The sequence below is a fragment of the Oncorhynchus masou genome, unplaced genomic scaffold, assembly GCF_036934945.1.
Source record: "Oncorhynchus masou masou isolate Uvic2021 unplaced genomic scaffold, UVic_Omas_1.1 unplaced_scaffold_1777, whole genome shotgun sequence".
NCBI lineage: Eukaryota > Metazoa > Chordata > Actinopteri > Salmoniformes > Salmonidae > Oncorhynchus > Oncorhynchus masou.
Window position 1 is genome coordinate 98,530 of NW_027016777.1, and position 15,202 is coordinate 113,731.

Below are 15,202 nucleotides of genomic sequence, written 5' to 3' on the forward strand. Positions count from 1 at the left end.
AGGGTTGGACTTGTCATCGATGAGATCATTGAGAAGTCATCAGAGCGTTTCCTCTTTTGATTTGACCCTAATCTGATGGCTAATGTAAGAGCATTTAGACACCAGTAATAAGGCAGAATATCTAAAGACCCTGAGGTGATGGATGAAGCTCAGGACTGTATATAGGAGTTTTATGTGTATTATGTACAGATTTATTTAGGTGTGAAAAATCATGAATTTATTAAATCATGAATTTATTCTGAATTGACTCACCTGGATAAATAAAGGTTCAATAAAATGAACCACCTCAGTGGGGAATGTGAAACGATAACAATGTTATCTTTGATTCATGTCTTCAAGAGTTCAAGATAGTGAATGATAGAAACTGAAATTGTTCAGCCAAAGTATAAAGAAACATTAAGGATAAAATGTCAAGATGTTACTATGGATATACTATATATTTATAAGATGTTGTTATGGATATACTATATATTTATAAGATGTTGTTATGGATATACTATATATTTATAAGATGTTGCTATGGATATACTATATATTTATAAGATGTTGCTATGGATATACTATATATTTATAAGATGTTGTTATGGATATACTATATATTTATAAGATGTTGTTATGGATATACTATATATTTATAAGATATTGCTATGGATATACTATATATTTATAAGATGTTGTTATAGATATACTATATATTTATAAGATGTTGTTATGGATATACTATTTATTTATAAGATGTTGTTATGGATATACTATATATTTATAAGATATTGCTATGGATATACTATATATTTATAAGATGTTGTTATAGATATACTATATATTTATAAGACGTTGTTATGGATATACTATATATTTATAAGATGTTGCTATGGATATACTTTATATTTATAAGATGTTACTATGGATATACTATATATTTATAAGATGTTACTGTGGATATACTACATATTTATAAGATGTTACTGTGGATATGCTACATATTTATAAGATGTTACTGTGGATATACTACATATTTATAAGATATTAATATATAGCATATCCATAGTAACAAGATGTTACTATGGATATACTATTAATTTATAAGATCTTACTATGGATATACTATTAATTTATAAGATGTTACTATGGATATACTATTAATTTACAAGATGTTACTATGGATATGTTATTAATTTATAAGATGTTACTATGGATATACTATTAATTTATAAGATGTTACTATGGATATACTATTAATTTATAAGATCTTACTATGGATATACTATTAATTTATAAGATGTTACTATGGATATACTATTAATTTACAAGATGTTACTATGGATATGTTATTAATTTATAAGATGTTACTATGGATATACTATTAATTTATAAGATGTTACTATGGATATACTATTAATTTATAAGATGTGTACTGTGGATATACTACATATTTATAAGATGTTGCTGTGGATATACTATATATTTTTTGATGTTACTATGGGTATACTATATATTCTGGAAAGCATTCACCTCTTCCTAGTCTGAACATTTAAAATACATGTTTAGCGTGATTGTTGATAGAAAAAGTTGTCCAGTACAGAAAAATAATGGAATTTCAAAACACAATACATTCATATAATATTAAACAAAAAATCATCACCTTTTGTAAATGTTAGTTCATATCCTCATTGAATAACAGAATGAATAAAACCAAGGATGTGGTATTTAGGCAAGTTGCCTCAACCATGATGAGGTCTTAGGGACCTGTTTGCAAAAGCCATACAGAGAGAAAGAGCCATATCAGTTGCTCTCTCTGTCGTCAGTGTTCCGTGTTTGTGTCTGCAGTGCTGATGTCTCTCCTCCTCCCGACCTAGCCACAGTGCTGTGGATCTCAGCCTCGTGCTCCCTGGCCTTGGCCCTCAGCTTGGCAATGCTACAGCAACGGAACTCTTCTGGACTGGGCCCCTCCATCCCCTCCCATTCCCCTGCCCGCCCCTGAATCATACCCTGTATGGGGGTGGTCACTACAGCAGAACGAGGTACTTTAGTCCAGGGATAGCTTCCTTTCTCCTGCCTCCTCTCCCAGTGCTTGCCGTCAGAGCTCTCTAGCTCCGGTAAGCTCTTGTTGGGTTTGTCTGTTATGTCCTCAGCATTGTTCTTCCTGGGAAATGGCTCTCCAAGCTGGCCCTGCAACTTCAGCTGCCTCCGCATCTTAGCCCGGCGGTTCTGAAACCACACCTGGTAAAAATAGAATCAATGTAATATGTAGAATATGAGAGAGTGAAATAAATGCAAAACATTAGTTTCAAAAATAAATTCAGTATCCACTAGATTGAACAGTTTTTAGTCATAAACAAATAATGTTTTTATATATATAAAAATACAGTAACACTGTGGCATGAAAGCTGATAGAAACAAAGATGGCTTCTAGAAATCAGAGTTCATGCATTAGTGAAAATGGTTTGTAAGGAAGAGGGTGTTGGGACCGTACCTGCACTCTGGCCTCGATGAGGTCCAGTCTGAGGGCCAGGGCTTCCCTCATGAAGACGTCAGGGTAGTGGGTGTTCTCAAAGGTCTTCTCTAGCTCCTCCAGCTGCCAGCTGCTGTAGTTGGCTTACGACGCTGCTTCACTGGCCTCTGTTCATCTGGAAAGCACAGCACAACCACCAATTACACAATCGCCAACGGTTGACAAGGAACTAATGGCTCTAGATTGGATAATTAGCGCCGCCGTTCATTAGGCCCTCTTTAACCGTGCTTGATAATTGATTGTTAGTTAGGAGCTGTTAGCAAAATCTTTTGTAAACATTTACACTGCATTAGATAGTGCTCAATGAGTCTCTATGAGAAAACACATTCCACCAACTAATAAGCCAACATGTATGTATATATATAAATGATGTAAAATATATCACTAGCCACTTTAAACAATGCTACCTAATATAATGTTTACATACCCTACATTATTCATCTCATATGTATACGTATATACTGTACTCTATATCATCTACATTTACATTTACATTTAAGTCATTTAGCAGACGCTCTTATCCAGAGCGACATCTACTGCATCTTTATGTAATACATGTATCACTAGCCACTTTAACTATGCCACTTTGTTTACATACTCATCTCATATGTATATACTGTACTCGATACCATCTACTGTATCTTGCCTATGCTGCTCTGTACCATCACTCATTCATATATCCTTATGTACATATTCTTTATCTCCTTACACGTGTGTGTTTAAGACAGTAGTTTTGGAATTGTTAGTTAGATTACTTGTTGGTTATTACTGCATTGTCGGAACTAGAAGCACAAGCATTTCGCTACACTCACATTAACATCTGCTAACCATGTGTATGTGACAAATAAAATTTGATTTGAATTAAATTTAAGAAATTGTCACACATGAATGTAAATATCCATGTGTTCTCCAAAGTTACAGTAATTCTGACATTCTAAGGCAGACTGTTGGTTGGAACTCACCCATGCTGGCCGTGAACTGCCCCATCCCAGCTGCCTGTGTGGCCAGGAACAGAGCCTCTTTGCAGGGTTCTGGTTGCAAGTAACTCCGCAGGGACTCATAGCTGATCAGGGGCCCAGGGATCAGGATCTGTGGAGGGGAGCCCAGTCTGGTGGGGAACGCAGGGAAGAAGTGAGCTGCGGAGGAGTGGAAGACCGCAGGTAGAAGAGTGGAGACCAACTGCCCAGGGCCAAACATTATCCAAAAGCTCTTAGAGGAGTCCAGAGTCTTAAGTGTCAATCCACTGGTATTAAGGGGACAGTCTGATACCAAAACAATGGGAAGTATCTCAGGAGCCCTTCACAATATCGGAGTAAACATTCTTGTTGAGGTTGGCACAAAATGGAGCAGAGTCAAGTTTCGAGGCTTCTTTACCTCAGTGAAATCAAATAGGGCTGTTAATGAAGTACATCACCAGATCCAGAATGAAAGGAGTCACAGAATCTTCCACCATCAATTCTGAGGGATGAATTGCAGTCATCAGCCATACATTGACTCTCGATCCAGAAGGCTACCTAAGATGAAGGTTGACATGGAGACTCAGGAGGAGCTCAGGTGAGATGCAGGTGATGGGTGGGAAGGCGAGAGAGGACTGCACTCAGCAGGTAACGGGGTCTCACCTTAGTCTGATGAGGTTCTCTCTCCTATCCTGCTGTTCCCCCTCCTTCCTCAGCAGTCACATGACTCACAGTGGGCCCTGACTGACTCCTGGGTGTGAGAGAGGGCTGGGCTTCAGAGAAATGGAGACAGGAATGTGAATCTGACCCATGGTCCATCTCCAGGTAGATTTTCACACCACGGTATCATTCAATCAAAGTCCATTTAAAACCACAATGTACACTTTATCTTCTTCAACACACCAATCCCATACAAAGTTTCGCATTCAACTTACATTATAGCAGCAGCTTCCACCCTCCATTTCATGTTGCACTCTGCATGGATTTGGTGTCTGAGGTTTACTTTGAACAAGTTAAGACATCTTTTAGCTTCGGAAAATTTCAATCAAAGTGATGGATCAGACGTCAAGGTGTGGAAATGACAGTAAAAAAACAAAAAGCTTGAACGTTCAGTTGAACACGCACACCACAAATACTTGAGAATATCGCTCGTCTTTCAATTAATAGTTGTCAAGCAGAAGAAGAAGAAAGGATTCCGATGACAAACTGGTACAGCCCTTCGGAGAGGATCAAAACAGGCTCAAAGGTGCCAAACACAGAGCCACTGTTGCCAAGGTAAACAAGTTCACGCTAATTACACCACCTAATTGACATGAAGTTGAATGATGACAATTAGCTGGATCGAAAATGTTTACCTAACACTTATTTCCTGATCTTGATGTTCATTTTGGATGTTACATACACTAAATGCAGTCATTATACACCCCAAAAATTTATACAATTAAAAATAAATGCTTTCCTAATAGCTAGGTCTAATCTTTCAAATTGAACGTTCAACAAAAACAATGGAAATGCTGTCATTAAATGACTAAAGTTGTCCCATCTAGTCTCTACTAGTCTTCTATCTAAAATAGGATCACCTGTTCAAATAGAAGGTTTTGTTTGGTCTTTGACTGAAGACAGAGTTCATTGACAATGGTTGTGGGTCAAGGCTCCTTGGCCTTTGAAAACAGATAACTTTCACAGCCAAACTTCAACTGGAATTTGCACCGATTTCATGTCACCGAGATTTTTATTTGTATTATAACGTCTCCTCTTTCTCTCCAAGTAATATACACAATTCTAACATGAAGACTGTAACAATTACATTGACATAGAGATTCCAATCGATAGTGATTTCATGGGAATAATGATCACTGCAAGCGTTGGAATTGTAAATATTGTGAATTTGTATGATTGTGTGCAGGGCTCCCTTGTAAAATTGGCCTTGGGTTCAATGGGATTTTCCAAGTTTAAATACATTTAAATAAAATCGAATAAACTTATAAACAAGTATTACCAGTGTTATACACAGATGCAAGCAGGTTTTGTTACTATGTAATATGTTAAGAGTTACTCAATCCCTCTTTCATGTCATCAGGTAAACTGTCCCAAATCACAGCTTAGTACGGGGCCTCAAAGTAAATCTCCACACATGCTGGAAGGAAGGTAATACAGCACTGTACTCCAACAGACCGTGACAGAGAGAGAACATTCTCTCACATAAGAGCTGCACGTATCCACTACAACACTTATAGACAATAGTTAGGTCTCACACCTTCACACACATTCTCTCTCTCACACACGCACACACACACACACACACGCACGCAGACAGACACACACTCTTTCTCTCACATAATCAACTCACGTTGCTGTGCATACTCTTAAAGATCATCCACACCTTTCCCAAGCAGCCCAGCTGTAGCCCGGTGTTGAAGGATCTCTGATGAGTTGATCATGATGAGGACCGACTGTCTATGATGTGAATGAAACACAGGTGTGTCAATTAATCCGGAGATACGCATCACCTGACACAACCCCGCTAACTGCTTATCGGATCAGACGGCGGCGAGAACACGCCACTGTCATGGTTGTCACCACAGACTGGTGGTTTGAACTGCATACCTTTGATCAGTTCCAGAATATTAGCAGGAGACATCTGGCCAAAGCCATGCGCCCAACACCAGGGGAAGGTGAATCACTGTCTAGTCAGAGGACAGCACCTCTCTCTCCTCTCCAGTGGGGCTTTCATCCACACCTGTTCAAACACTAAATAAAGCCTACGCACAGGTATAGAGGTCAATAGACAAACATCCGAAATACCTGGACAATCTCTATGTTAAGCTGAATCTGTGAGCATGTTTATTGGTGCGTGTGTATGCGTGCGACAGTGAGGCATCAATGTTCTCTCTGCTCCAGCAGCCCCCAGTCATTTCTTGGCTTTGCCATTTCTCCAGTCGTTTATTGGCTTTGCCTTTTCTAAAGCAAAAAGGAAAATAGATTAAAAGTGTCTAGTTTGAAGGGTGGGTAAATAAACATTGTGTGTGGGTTAGCACTGAATACTGAATGGCCATCTCCGTTCCATTTGTCCTTGGCACACAGGTAGACAGAGGGATTTCTGGGATGTCTGAAAGTATACCCCCCCCCCCCCTGCTGTGTTTGGTCTGTCCCGGGTTCCTCTAATGCCCATTGATCCAGCTAATCAGGGGAGAAGTTGGTGGAAAACCAGCAGGGGTTGTTTAGCCATCAGTAAGGGGCTTGTGTACAAATGAGCTGCTTGTGGATAATTGAAGGAGGCATTAGGACAACAATGGCAGTGGCTCACTCCAGTCTTCACTGGTCTCTCAGGTATTCCCAGGTCCCTGGATCACATGGCAGCCTGTGAAATCCACAGCAGGCTTAAATAAAAATCACAGCATCATTAGTGGGCCTTCAACATTGGGGGGCAAAATGCACATTCTCCATGGATTTAAAAAAAAACCCACCTACGTTGTTGTGTCTCTTTTTCCATTACTGACTTTAGTTTGAAATGGGCTTGTTTGAGCTCGTATTTACGGCTTACAAATGTAAATGTAAAGGGATAGTTCCAAAGAGGACAAGAGAAGCAATGCAAGGAATGTTGGAATGAGAAATGCCAATAGTCCGCAGTATAAGACCGAAATAAAGAGCAGCTATTTAGGTTAGTGCAGTGTTAGGCAATACATGTACCATACATAACAAAAAGCCGTCAATGTTCTTTTTAAAGGACATTTGAAACTGGCTCAACTATCAGATTTAACTGTGGATGTGTTAGTACAGGACCTTAGATGACAGAGATCGGGAACAACGCACAATATCATTAATACTCATCCACTAGAGTGACACTTCAAAACATCAACTAAAGTTCTGCCAAATGACTTGTGAAGATGGAGGATGTTCGTTGGTGTCATGGGACGGTGCGGATGGCTGGTGTCATTTGCAGTCTGTAATAGCAGCAATGAACACTGATAATATCAACTTTTAATGGGAGCACAAGTGAAGCTTCAGGGTTGTCACGTAACTGTCTCTGCTGCTAACGACTTTTCAGATTGCCAGGCAGAGTCTAACTAAACTCCACATTTTTATTTCCGATTCATTACAAATTGTCAACAACAAAAAAAAGCCATATAAAATCGCAGCAAGGTTATCTCATCATCGGTTGCTTGTGGTTGCACTTACTCTTATCGACCAACTTGAACTTTAAATCAAAGCATGGCAGTACAATTGAATTCCGTCTGTTATTGAATGATTGTGATGGATGTGTTTGTCACATCCAGGGAAGACAAAGGGACATGTGTTTTAGAGCAGAGGAAGCCCCTATCTGCTCGATGCCTCACTCTCTCTGGTTGCTAAGAGTATCCTGCAGAGAGCAGGCTGATTGGTTTAGTCCTGGATCACTGGCTATGGGATGAAGCTGAGAGCCCAACCTGCTTTTCATGGCAAAACTTTCAAGGGAAAGCGGCCATGATCCAAGAGCAATCACACTTTAGGCTTCAAAGTGCCAGGGGAAAAGAGAGGCGAGAGCCGGTCCACATTTCTTCCACTTCGGCCAAGTACAACTCATGCGTGGAGGAAGACGAGATGATCTAAGGAGAGGAAGACAGGTGTGCTGAGCAGGTAGAGGCACATCGGGGCCCCTCCCAGGGTTGAGTGAGAGACAAGGACTCACCCCCACCTTCCTGCACTGTCCACTTTCACATGAACTAGCAAATCAACAAATTACACATTAAAACAACTCTTTAAACTCATCCTTATGAGTTTGCAATCTGTGACTTTTCATAAAGCCAGGATAGGACTGTTACAAAATACCTCATGTGCAGCAGTAAAAATGATTGATATAAGGTAGTTCATGAAGCTTAACTTGGAGCATGGCACATTGAGACCGTTTTAGTACAGACCACAGCACCAGGTGCTTCTGAGGGCATCAAACACTAGTCTGATGTGATGAGGAATCAAGGCAGAGGTTATTAGCATGTCAGTGGCCCATCAGGCTAGTTAATGACAGCCCTCTCTTTCCATCTCCTCCTCCTCACTGGCTGTCACTCATCTCTGTTCCGCCTCACTGATACCAAGCCAATGGGATGCTGGCGCCTCACCAAGAGCCCAGGCAGCTATGGCATCTGTTGCTAGCTGATGGATAACAACAAACACTTTCAACTCCAGACTCAGTGTGTACTATAGAACACCTTACAGGTGCAATTAACTCATTAACCAAAAAACAAACCGTGGGAGGAGAGCACAGACAAGTAGAATAACTGCAGAACATAGAAATCTATTGCTTTATAACTAACAAAATCGGAAAAGTATAGAGATAAAAACACACTCAAAACAAATGCGAGGTAACATGTTTTCAAATACAAGCTAAATAATACAAGATAAAAAATACAAATTGTAGCACAATTGTTTGCACTACAAGCAATAAGAAACATATTTGGACAAATTGGCAACCCATCCAAGAGTCTTTTTCATTTCAATTTGTATCCTATTAATTATGCACAGCAGCAAGTATAACGGTGAAAACCATAATGGTGGCAGGATCACTTGAACATTTGAAGACATTTCCATCATTGGACATGTGTGAACCTCATTGAAGGAGGCTGCTTTCATCAGCACCATGTGCGCAGTAGGTAGAGTGACTGTCAGTCCCAACGGACAACAGCGTCCCTTGACCCACCAGTGTGGGCATGTTCCACCTTCACATAGGATTCTCCCATCACTAACCAACTGCTTCCTCCCCATGTCCCACCATGCAATCCAACACCAGCAAAGTACATTACAGTGCTGGCCAAAAGAGCCTGCCCACATGCAGCCTTCAAAACAGCGCTTTAGTCTGTGTGATTGAACAATTACTGCCTTGGTTAATTTCCCATAAATGGGCGAGGAAGCAACACTTAGCTGGGTTACCTGCATGCCTGCACGTTGTTTCGTCTACCCCTTTGACTCCATCGAGAGGGTTTCTGATGAAGTCAGTGGCACTGGGCAAAACAACTCACACTTTCATGGCAAATTGGTTTCCATCGCATGTCTTTAATTTGTCTTCTACACCCCAGTGAAAAGAGTGCATAACTACGACAGCCATTTCAAACATGATCTGGCTCAGAGAATGCATGGAATGAAATATGAAGGCACCAGGGTCTTGCTCCATTAACTGTTGCTCCGGTTCTCTTGTTTGAGCTGGTGAAACATTGATGCCCAAAAGCAATAATTAGATCTGCTGAAATTCCAAAGATTATGCTCCACAATTTAAGCTGGTAACTGACTTCTCTTTTAAATGTTTAAACATGCAGCACAGATACCATTATAGTATGAACTCTTGAGGTTAGAAGCAACAGAAAATAAGTCATATGACACCCTGGTTTTATGTGATATTATTCCTATTATATTTGAGACAAAAATCCAAAAAAAGCCCATTTCTGACATTCGTTGATAGATAGCCAGTATTCATTATTTCAAAAATAATAGAGGCACTACCACTGCAAAACAAGCATGAGTGACATTTTTATTTCCTTTTTTTACAATAATCATTATCACCATCTTTTGAATACTTCGATATTACCTTCGAATCAAAGAATCAGTTTGTATCAATCCATAAATCCTGATGAAATGACCAAATGGATAAAAAGAACAGAGCAATTGTGTATGACACGAGTCTAAATCTACAGTACAAAAACATTACGGTGACACTGCCTCCCGTCAGAGGAGAAGGACTTGTATCTCCGGGTCCTCATGTTGTTGCCTCCATGTGCAGGACCTTCATGGACTCAGAGATCATAGAGCTGGTGTCAATCTGCCCATAGATCCCCACCAAGAAGGCCTTGTGGAGTAAGATGTCTGCATGCTCTGAGGAGAAAAGCACAATAAAAAAACAACATATTTTTGCTTTGAGCATGAATCCTTATACATCTTGAAAACACAGAACAGTTTACTTTCCAACTTACGGGTTTAGATCCATAATAAAGACCTAGCACAGAAGCTGTGTAGTGCTGAGAAGATGGGACAATCATACCTTGACAGAGCAGCACATATTCTGGCAGGTTCCTAAGCGCCGTCTGCACCACGTCAAAGTTCCCGCTGCCCATACAGTACATGAAGGTGGGCAGGAAGTCTGCTGCAGTACTGCAGTTCCGAAAAAACACATTTTACTTAGGACAGATAACATTATTTGACATGAAAGACAACTGAGACAACACCTTACAAGTACCACTACAGCAACATTTGCAGCCAAACATTCCTAAACAACGCATCAATAAATGAATATCCAGCCAGACAACTGGAGCGCTCTCTCTAGATTCCTATAAAAATAAGCAGAGAAATCCTAGAGGTGTCAGCATTCTGATCTTACCACGGGTTGTTCTGAATGCAGCGCAGGGCCAGGCTGAAGGCCATGTTACGGCACAACTCCTCAGTAGAAGTCATCAGTCTCCGCAGGTCATTCTGAGGGCAGGGAAGGCAATGAAAACCTGTTTACTTATCCTGTACAGAGTGGTGCAAAGCAGAGTGTGTGTGTGTGTTGGGGGATTATTTGTTCATAATAAAAGGTGTGTTATTAGAAGGCGAACTTACAGTGAAGTACTGGATGATCTCAGGATTCCTCTTGGACTTGTCCTCCACCTCGGTCAGAACTTCCAGCACATCTGAAACACAGAGGGGAGTAAAATGTTGATAAAGTTCAGCAAAATCCCGGAAGTTACGTGTTAAACAGACCTGAGAGTGTATTATACGTTAATGACCTTCGATGGCTTCTCCCCTGGAGACCTTCTTCAGGTACTTGGTCATGTCAGCTGCAGTCAGTGGAACGGAGGCCGAGATACTGACCATGGGCAGGGAACCAGAGGACGACTCATCTGATTGGAGGAAACCCAGAGACATGTCGAAAACACCGTATTTAGCGAGATGTTGATTCGTATGCATCTGTACGCAGTCAAAATGTGTAATTAATATATTCAATATTTTTTCATTTGCCAAATTGTTGATGAGCTCTGATTCACTCATGTTATTTTCATTCAAGGCAAAACGAGTGGATAAGCTTACCATCTCTGTCCTCAGCAGAGCTGTCAGAGGAGCCCGTCTTCACAGGCAGGGTGAGGCCAGCCAACAGGGACTTAAGCAGCAGGTCAGGGTGCTCTGACGAGAGCCCCCTAGTGGGACAAACAGAGAAAAACAAGTCACTCCTTCGCTGCTCCACACAATGTGAAATAACAACTAACATTAATGCAATTTGTGTTGCCAATCCTAATGTCTCAATAATCTTTATTTTTTAAACAGCTCAATGACTTACTGTAGGATATCAGAATGCTTCTGGAGATAGGGAATGGCTGACGCTGCATCGTGGGTAATATACTTCTGAATGAACTGCACATATTTACTGAAGAAGGCCAACGGATGCATACGAGGTCTCCTGAGGTTCTGCAGGGAATATGGACCACAACATTATTAACTCCATGATCAATAAGATAGTTATTTTAATGCACAAAGCATTTGACCTTGTAGAAATACTACTGTTCTGTGAAAACACATTAGATCTAGTCAAGATATCCAGCCAATCACAGCTGTAGCAGTGGCAACAAGCTATTCTTTCCCCACCTATGAGAAGTCAAATACCTCTGAAACGCTAAAAAGAAAAAAACACAAGCAAATGTCACCAAACCAACTGGAAAACCCTGAGGCTGATCTGTGAGTGCGCTCCGTGTTCATTCCCTCACCTGCAAGATCTTCATGAAGGAGAGCAGGCAGTCCTGCAGCGCCCTCTGGTGTTCACTGTGGAAAACTAACGGCTGCAGCAGCTCCAGGATGGCTAGCACGTTGCTGAAGAATGTCAGGTGGTTCTGGCTCCGGAACTCCTGGAAGTTGAGGTGGATGCGTCCGTGGAGAAGCGCTCCAATCATCGGCAAGTGCCTGGAAAGTTAAGTAAGCTGTGATCATTCTCCAGATGTTCCACCTTACTACAGCAAAGGTGAGAACAAAAACATTCACGGGGTGATTTTAATATCACGTCAGTGAACGTCACAATGGAGCTACAATCTACCATAAGAGGTGCATTGAATTCATATGTCCAACACTAAGTTTGTAATGAACATGGTGTTCACCTGAGGAGGAGGACCGGGTGGGACACAGCCAGCTTCCTGCAGGCCAGGTTAGCGTCTGACATCCGGTTCTCAGCCAACTTTGTGTCTCCCGTATCGCCTAGCAACGTGACCAGACGGTGAACCAGGACGTCGTGCTGAGAGAGAGGGATCACACATCAGTCCTTAAGACTTCCATGACGGCTTCTGTGCCAGCCAACGGCTTTTGAGAGACAGTTAAGCGACTGAGCCAGCTGAAGGTCTAGTCTACCTTGCATGTGGTGCCGTCGGCAGCCCCCTCGCTGCTCAGGGTGGCGTCAGGTAAGGTCACGTGCTGGATGACCTCTGGGAAGTGCAGGTAGAGCTGGAGCAGGAGGTTCTGGCACCGCTTACTCATCACACTAAGGAACACACAATGGAGTCAGCTAGCAAACATCAGACAACAGTTTCTACACAGCAGAGTCCCAATGGTCTCTACTAGAATGCTCTCGTCTGATGTAGGCCTAGTTAGTTGGCTCATACATGTCCGACCGTCTACGAATCAACAGGATTTGTGTTCACTGGTAATCACTGGCGGTGTTTTCCAGAAGCAGCAACAACCTTGACCAAGAGTCAGATTCTACTGTCTCTTCAACAACCATCGTGCAATTGGAATAAACACCAGCTAATCTAGCGATGAGCCTTAAAAGAAGAGGCTGTGAAGAGAACGCCTATCACACAGGGAAATGTTTATCCCACACAAGGCCAAACACAGTCTGCTTTGTAAGACGAGTTTTAAGCAAACCGTGTTATCCGCAACTATTTGTACAAGACAGCTTAGCTGCTCTTAAAAATATTGTAATTGGATAGATCATTTTGCTGCTTGACCTTGGCCAGAGTTTCCCCATTACAATTGGTTTAGTAACCAGAGGCAGACTCATGAAAGAAGGTTTGGCTTCCACAAAGAGAAGTTGCACCCTGATCTCTGACAGGCAGCTAAGTCGGAGCAGGAATCCACAACACAGGCAGCACGTTTAGAGCTGCAGCCCTAATCCTCTTGGCTTTATTATAATACACTGAGCTTTTAAAGAGATCACAGAACACACAACTTCTGGTCGTTTTAATTTCACACCAATAGACCTAATTATCGCCTTCCCCCTGGTCCACACAGCGTTGTGTCTGACAGAACATTCAGTCTGTGAATTTCAACTGTTCCGTCTGGGGGTAATCTAGTGATATGGCCCCAAGTTTATCAGCTCGGTTTAAAGAGGCCAAAGACCAAATTCAATACTGGGGCTAATTAGGGAAGGTGAAAAATATATGTCTAACTAAATGAACTGTGGGCACTTTATTGAACCTTATGAGACCAAAATATTATGGGAGTGTCATGTCTGCTGTTGTTGAAGGAACAGATGGGGTATTGAGAGAGAGAGAGCGAGAGAGAGTCTCTGTCTAAAGTAGATCACATAGCAACAGATCACCCTGTAAATAGTATTAAACTCCCATTGGACAAGCCTGACTAAGTATGTCAGTCCGAGAACCAACACCCCACCCATACCTGTCTCCCCATTTCTTTGTGCAGTTGATGAGGTATTCTGAGACTTTCTTCACTCTCTCCAGGTCGCCATGGCAACAGCTGTGGAGCAGGGGCAGCCGTGACTGGATGAGGGAGCAGGAGGTTTGGTCCAGGGTGCTCTTGGCCTTGTCGGGGTGTTGGCAGGGGGTGAGGAGTCGCCGCGGCTGTTGAGCTCAGACTCTGACATGATGAGGTCCACCAGACTGATAAGCTCCTCCGGGTTCAAACGCAGGACAAACGTATCTGTCTGTTTCTGGAGAGAGAGGGAGAGAGCACAAGAGAGAAGTGTTGGAAGCAGTCAGGTTGAGGGGGAACAATGTTCACTGCTTTGTGTCATGTGACTGGATTAATTGAAGTCATTATTTGAGGGCTAGACTGGAGTACTGTGCTACTTGTGGGGTCTTCTGGTCCCGGCCCTGCCAGATACGAGGGATGTGACTGCAGGCCCACAGGAAGTCCAGAGCAGAAGATGGGTCCAGTCTGGAGAACAGCATATACAACACCATTACAGAATATTACAATACAACTTTCACTATTTGGGAAACACTGTCAGTGTGACTACTACTGCTGAAGGTCATGATTTGGGATTGATATATTGACTGACCGCTGGTCTTGCTGCTTGCTGAGAAGAGCACTGATGCACTGATGAAGAGTTGTCCAGTTGGACTGATGGGTCAGCAATGCCAGAAGGTATGGTCTGTAGGAGGGAGTTCCTACCCTGGAATAAACCACATGAAGTAAGGTGGTGAAGTACGTACACACACACACACACACACACACACACACACACACACACACACACACACACACACACACACACACACACATACACACACACACAGATATTTGCTGAGATTACCTTGTTGAGAGCAAAGAGCAGCTTCCGCTGAAGGTCTGGGCACACAGATGTGACCTCAGGGTCAAGAAGTCCCAGCCAATCAACAAGCAGCCCTGAGCTGGACCCAGTCTTTGTCACCTCGGAGCTGCTGCTGAAAGGGAAGTGAATAGATTGACAGGCTCAAGGTCAGGCTACATGAATGATGAATCTATACAATCCTTCAGTCAAACAAAGTGCTGATTATTAAACATACAATAGTAATATTTCTAAGGCATTACA

At 41.9% G+C, this 15,202-nt stretch overlaps 1 protein-coding gene and 1 pseudogene across 1 annotated transcript; both read right to left on the bottom strand.

The window, feature by feature from the left end:
* Positions 1 to 1,782: 1,782 nt before the first annotated feature.
* On the bottom strand, positions 1,783 to 3,709 carry LOC135539158 (paired mesoderm homeobox protein 2-like; annotated as a pseudogene).
* Positions 3,710 to 9,945: 6,236 nt separating this feature from the next.
* On the bottom strand, positions 9,946 to 14,803 carry LOC135539159 (integrator complex subunit 1-like; the record flags this gene model as incomplete). The annotated part of the gene is made up of 14 exons (XM_064965000.1): positions 9,946 to 10,308; positions 10,475 to 10,584; positions 10,811 to 10,902; positions 11,032 to 11,102; positions 11,199 to 11,312; positions 11,500 to 11,606; positions 11,747 to 11,874; positions 12,171 to 12,363; positions 12,555 to 12,688; positions 12,802 to 12,931; positions 14,068 to 14,182; positions 14,230 to 14,338; positions 14,478 to 14,565; positions 14,690 to 14,803. Coding segments are annotated over 14 exons (1,621 nt in total), but the record flags the coding sequence as incomplete, so codon positions are not given.
* Between the last annotated feature and the right edge of the window lie 399 nt (positions 14,804 to 15,202).